The sequence below is a fragment of the Sceloporus occidentalis genome, unplaced genomic scaffold (genome assembly GCF_023333645.1).
Source record: "Sceloporus occidentalis isolate IW3139 unplaced genomic scaffold, rSceOcc1.0.p SCAF_104, whole genome shotgun sequence".
NCBI lineage: Eukaryota > Metazoa > Chordata > Lepidosauria > Squamata > Phrynosomatidae > Sceloporus > Sceloporus occidentalis.
This window is the reverse complement of record NW_028317084.1, coordinates 2,917,240-2,923,601: the sequence shown is the minus strand read 5'-3', so window position 1 is coordinate 2,923,601 and position 6,362 is coordinate 2,917,240. Positions and strand designations below refer to the sequence as shown.

Here is a 6,362-nt window from a genome sequence, read left to right as displayed (position 1 = left end):
GCTCTCTTATAGATATCCACAAGAGAGGAATTCATTTTGCTGGTGGAAGGGGAAAAAATTAAATCTGTGTGATTGTTGTAATAGTGGAGGGAAGAAAAAAAAGGGGGGAGGAATAAAAAGAACCTGAGACCAAAGGAATAAATAAAGAGAGAGAGCAATGAAAGGAAGAAAGTGCCAGAGAGAGAGGGAGGGGGCGTGGCTTGGAGGCGTCGCGCGCCAAGGCCACATTCCTGAGATGCTTGAGAATTCCTGGTGCTTTAGAGTTCTGGAACGCGCGACGTCAGCGCAGCTGCGGCGCCAGGGAAGGGTATATAAAGGCGGGAGCCGCGCAGCCCTCCTCAGAGTGCAACAGGGATCCCCAGAAACAGGAGCAGGAAGAAGGAAGAGAGCAGCAGCAGCACTAGCACTACTACTACTAAAGCCCTGGGCGCCTCTTTGCTTTTCCAAGAGAGCAAAGGAGCCAGGCTTCTCTGGAGCAGAGTCACTCTTCTCTCCCTCTCTCTCTCTCTAAGACTCCAGCCCTCTTTGCAGCTGAAGGGGGAAAAAGGCAAGGCAAGGCAAGACCAGCACTGTCTCCAGCAGCACTCCTTACAAGATGAATAACTCCCAGAGCAGGGGCTCTTGGCTCTTGGCTCTCGCCCTCCTTCAACTGGTCAACTGGGTGAGTATAAGCTTTGGCTTGGAAGGTGCTCTCTCTCTCTCTCTGTGTGTCTTGCTGAGGTTGGAAGGCATTCCTGCTCCTCCTTTCTAAATAAAATAAAATAAGGTTTTTATACAGTATTAATGCTTCTTTCTTTTTTTAAAAAGGAGCTTTTTATACAGGAAAAGGTGTCCTTGGCATGCTTGAAAGTTGTGGGGAAAGTTTAAGTCTGCAAGTACTGAATATATGTATATATATATATATATATAAGTAATATACATATTAAGTAAGTGAGGGTGGGAGGCTGTGGGTTGATGGGGCAAACTCACAGCAAGTCACACTCTCTCAGCCTCAGAGGATGATAAGGACAAACTCCCCTCTGAAGAAACTTGCCAAGAAGACCCAGACTTGCTTCTGACTTGTGGAGACCCTATATTTCTTGGCATGTTTCTTCAGAGGGGGGATTTGCCTTTGTCATCTCCTGAGGCTGAGAGAGTGCGACATGGCCAAGGTCACCCAGTGGCTGAGCCAGGATTCGAACCCTGGTCTCCAGAGCTGCAGTCCAGCACTCAGACCACACTGGCTTAGGGATTGCATAAAGATGGAAACAACTCAAAGGCACAGAATAAATAGCAGCAACAAGAACACTGCACTCCTGGACATTGAGTTCAGGGGGAGCTGCTCCCAGGTTAGCAAGTCAAGGATTGCAGCCAAAGCTGTGGTGCTGGTTTTAAAATAAATCTGCATCTCTAGTAGGAAGGTTGGTTGTTGCATGCCTTGCCCAGTGTGGTTGTGTTTCTCTCTTTCTTCAATATTGCTGTGTTTTTCTCTCTCCCAGGTTGTTTCCGCTTGCCCGGCGGCTTGCCAGTGCCCTCTGGAAGTTCCCAGATGTGCCCCAGGAGTCGGTCTGGTCCTGGACGGTTGTGGATGCTGCAAAGTTTGTGCGAAACAGCTCAACGAGGACTGCAGCAAGACGCAGCCGTGCGATCACACCAAGGGGCTGGAGTGCAATTTCGGCGCCAGTTCCACAGCTCCAAAGGGAATCTGCCGAGGTAAGAAGCTTGAGGCTTGGCCCCTTGAAAGTAAAAGTGTGTGTGTGTGTGTGTGTAAACATGCACATGTGTACCATACACACACACACACACGCACACACAGATATAAACCAGTCTCAGTAGTGGTGAAGTTTAGTAATTTTCAATCCTTGTATGGTTATGCTTTGTTGTTGGTAGATTGGCAGAAGGGCATATGACTTCAGCAGTCTGGAATGCAATTCACTATGTCTGGGCTGCACTCGCAAGCACATAAGGAAAAGTGATTCCTGACTAACTTATTGTTCTAGCCTAGAGCTCTAGGGAATTGCAGGGAACTTTACCATAAATTGAATTTAGCTGAGCAGGAATTTTTTTTTAAAAAAATCTCTCACCCTGCTCCGGCAGACTGAGCCCCCCCTCATAACGCTCTCTCCTCTCCCCCTTTTCTAACCTTTGCAGCACAGTCAGAAGGGAGACCCTGTGAATACAACTCCAAAATCTACCAGAACGGGGAAAGCTTTCAGCCCAACTGCAAGCACCAGTGTACGTGCATCGATGGGGCCGTCGGCTGCATCCCGCTCTGCCCGCAAGAGCTCTCCCTTCCTAACTTGGGCTGCCCTAACCCAAGGCTTGTGAAAATCCCTGGACAGTGCTGCGAGGAATGGGTCTGCGACGATTCCAAAGACACTTTGGAAGAGTTGGAAGGCTTCTTCGGAAAAGAGTTTGGAGTAGATGCTTCGGAAGGGGAATTAACCAGAAAAAATGAGCTGATAGCCATTGTGAAAGGAGGACTGAAAATGTTGCCTGGTGAGTTAAGAATGTCAGGGTTATGCTATTCTGTGCTAACAGAATTAGGGGAACGGGGGGGGGGGGGGTTAATGCTGGAATCTCTATAAAATGAGGATTATCTATTGGTGTCTACAGTGTTATGCCTATGAATGTTGATAAAAAAGGAAGCAAAGAACTCATGAGCATAAAAACTGACACTGTTTCTCCTCTATTATTATTTTTTTAGTCTTTGAAACTGAACCTCGCAGCCATTCATTTGAGAATCCAAAGTGCATTGTGCAAACCACCTCATGGTCCCAGTGTTCAAAAACTTGTGGAACTGGCGTCTCTACCCGAGTCACCAATGACAACCCAGGCTGCAGGCTAGTGAAAGAGACCAGAATATGTGAAGTGAGGCCATGTGGGCAGCCTAGCTATGACTCTTTAAAGGTAAATACAGATCCTTCACCACCATACTACTATTTCTATGTCATTGTGGGTAGTGGGTGTGTGTTTTTAGATAGAGCTCTGACTAACTACACTGTTGATCTCTTCCTTCCAGAAGGGAAAGAAATGTACCAAGACCAAAAAGTCCCAAGCTCCGGTCAAGTTCACTTATGCAGGATGCTCCAGTGTGAAGAAGTATCGCCCCAAGTACTGTGGCTCGTGTGTGGACAGCAGATGCTGCACTCCTCAGCAGACCAGGACTGTCAAGATCCGATTCCGTTGTGATGATGGGGAGACCTTCACTAAGAATGTCATGATGATCCAGTCATGCAGATGCAACTACAACTGCCCTCATATAAATGAGGCCTACCCTAACTACCGGCTATTTAATGACATCCACAAATTTAGGGACTAAATTGTGATGTGTGCAGGCTTGAGCAGGAGTCTTGGTTTTGAAAAGTCTTTTCTGAAGTAACAGTGAAGAAATAAACTTATGGAAGTGGTGCCTTTGCCCATTGGAGGGCAACACTGAGACACAAGAATGCACTGTGCAACTGGATACTAATGCAACAGTTTGAGCATATTTAAAGCTTCATAATACTGGAGCAATTGTATTGCTTCATTTTGGAGCACTTTCATGATTACTGATTTCTGTTTGTTAAATGGTCTGTTTGTTTGTCTGTTTGTTCTGGTTATAAAAACCTTCAGTTCCCTACTGTTCAATATAATACTTCACTTTTGTTGTTGTTGTTGCAAAACAGTTTCATGTTGGAGGTTACATTCCTTCCTAAGGTGGGAACTTTTGGAGTTCTCATCTATGGCAGCTATAGGTACCAGCTCTATATTTCATACCCACAAACAGAAATTGGTTGTTTTTAAAGCTGAATATTTTATTTATCAAAATGTAGCTTTTTTTTGTTTTGGAGGAAAAATGCCTAATACTGGAATAAGTTGTAAATGATTTAATTTTATATTCAATGAATTAAGAGAAGTTTATTTATGGAATTAATCATTTAATAAAGAAATATTTACCTAAGTTTCATGTACTTAATTTCCTCACTTAATTTCAACTAAAAATAATCATGAAACTGGAGAAAAGCCACTGTAGAATTTCATACTACTATGGGAAACAACTTCTTAGGAAGTCTAATACCAATAAGAAAAAGGAAGAGGTCTTGCTTTCCATAAAACATGTCCACACTGCAATCCTATACCCATTGACAGTGCATTTAACTCAGTGGGGCTTAATGCTGAGTAGGCATATATAAGCTCTCATTGTTTGATTGCAGAACCACTGCATTTTATCAAGGTGCTAGAGCTTCATTTTTAGTAATAGCCATTTTTGTACTGGTATTCTTGAGCTGCATTATCCTGGTATTCAGCTGTATTTGTTTCAAGCTGCTTCTTAATCATGATAAAGCAGATCATATTCTGTTTGCTAAACACAAGCCAAGACAAAATATTTTTTTCAGTAGTGATGGCACTTCCTTAACATGCAGAGTGTTTTAACTTATAGCCAACTGGTTTTAGGGGAAAGGCTAGTAGTAGTCAATGCTTCTAATGATTTCTACTTTTGCTTTATGCAAATGAATGCATTCCTTTGTGTAGGGAAAGCTTCCTGCACTTTGCAGGAGGTAGTTTGCTTTCACTGAATAGTCTTAAATGAGCTTGAGGCAATTACTTGTGCTAATCCTAAATAACATGGTGATTAAAAGTAAACATGTTGTTAAAGAAAGGAATGCTAGGAATTCATAGTATTTTACCCAAAGACCAAGAGCTAGTCACTCCTGCCACTACCTTTTCCCCTTCCAGTGTACCCTGTAGATATATAAAGTTTTGATCCTCCAAAAGAGTAAAAGAGAGAGGAGTAGAAAGAAGTATTAGTCTTAACCATGTCTGCCCTACTTTGAGCATGCATAGTGCTTTACAGTCTTTATCTCATTAATCCTCACAACAATCCAGCAACAAAGCTGATTAATACTCCCATGTTACTTGTTGGGGGTGCAGGGGCTGAGGTTCATGGACTGGGACTTTGTTCAAGGCCATACAATGGATTTTAAATGGCTTAGAATGGCACAAATCATACATTCGGTTCATTCTGGACCACAATGACTCAAGCTACATCATTCTATTTATTTCTGATGTGGGAGTTTATGCAGCCAAATAGCACTGTCCAAACACAAGCACACATTAACAGCAACCTTGAAGATTGAACACAATATATATAGTGGGGGAAATACTGGAACAGAGAGGCAAAACCCCTCTCTTCTAAAAGAAGACTGAGAATACCCAATGGCTATATAATACTGACTGCTGGGTGAAGGCTATGATCAAGGGTTGGGAGATGGAACATACTGGGAGAAGGGCATGACTGGTCGATAGGAACAACGAACAGGAGCACTCCAACCTGTGACATTTTGTCACAGATCTCAAATGTATACAAGATTGCTATTGTTAAATACTGTACTGTACCTTTCATTAGTCCATGAAGCCTGCTATTCTTACACTTTCTCCTCGGCCATTCTAACTGCTCATTTTGTGTCAGTGATCAGGGAGAGGAAAGAGGACAAAGGACAGTAAACCCTATATGTCTTGTCCAGCCTCTCTCCCCTTGTGAGAAATGCTGGGAAGAGGGATAGCAATAGTGGGAGCACATGAATGCAAGGGTGAGGGGCACTCACTGATAGGATTGTGATAACCCTGCTTCATCCCCATGCTTGGAATCAATAGGGGGCATTTTTTTTTTTACACAAAAACACATTGCTTCTTGCAAGTGATCAAGTAGATATATAGTATTTTGCTTCTTTGCAGCTCGTGTTCCATCTAAGAAGACATCCCTATTATCGCTTGGGTAGTATGGAAGTTAAAAAGGCCCAACACAACCTGGCAGGGAAGTTCGGACTATCAGACATAGTGGCTGTTCTAGCCTCCTTCCTATAATGACCAGGAAGGCCGAGTGATAATTTTTCCCCATTCAAGGCAACAATTTAGACGTCCATGCATTCAACATCCCTTCTGAAACTGGGACAACACAGCACATGCATGTGGTGATGAGTATTACTACCTATCATCACATGCATGTGCTGTGCTGTTCCAGTTTCAGCAGGAATGTTGAAGGCATGGCCCTCCAAATGTTGTTGGGTTGCAACTCACATCTGCCCTCTCCACTACCTTTCTTGGTTAGGGCTAATGGAGTCTACAGTCCAACATCTGCAGGATCACACACTACCCACCCAAGAGTACCAGGGAACATCAGCTCTGGTTTTTGGCAGTGTGCATAACATTTACATTTATTTTCTATGAAAGTCTAGGTGGGAAAAGACTACTGGCAATGAACTAGACTAATTATACATATATTAAATTCTTGTACAATTAAACTACCAGCCAAGGGTCTCTTTAAGCTCAGCTGCCATCTCAGTTAAGAATAAAATAAAATAAAACATGGCAGTTCTTGATCTGCTCAGTCATGTTGCTCT

General features: G+C 43.2%; 1 protein-coding gene across 1 annotated transcript; it reads left to right on the top strand.

Moving 5' to 3' along the window:
• The first annotated feature begins 330 nt into the window (after positions 1-330).
• CCN1 (cellular communication network factor 1) lies at positions 331-3,922 on the top strand. Its single transcript, XM_089497536.1, has 5 exons — positions 331-661; positions 1,479-1,692; positions 2,131-2,478; positions 2,687-2,889; positions 3,002-3,922. The coding sequence occupies exons 1-5, from the start codon at positions 596-598 to the stop codon at positions 3,299-3,301; spliced, it is 1,131 nt and encodes a 376-aa protein (XP_089353662.1). The 5' UTR covers positions 331-595; the 3' UTR covers positions 3,302-3,922.
• Positions 3,923-6,362: the final 2,440 nt, after the last annotated feature.

Coding starts and splice junctions, on each gene's coding strand:
- CCN1 (XM_089497536.1), top strand. CDS start 596: ATGAATAACTCCCAGAGCAGGGGCTCTTGGCTCTTGGCTCTCGCCCTC. Junction 1,693..2,130: donor TCCAAAGGGAATCTGCCGAG/GTAAGAAGCTTG, acceptor TAACCTTTGCAG/CACAGTCAGAAGGGAGACCC. Junction 2,479..2,686: donor AGGACTGAAAATGTTGCCTG/GTGAGTTAAGAA, acceptor TTATTTTTTTAG/TCTTTGAAACTGAACCTCGC.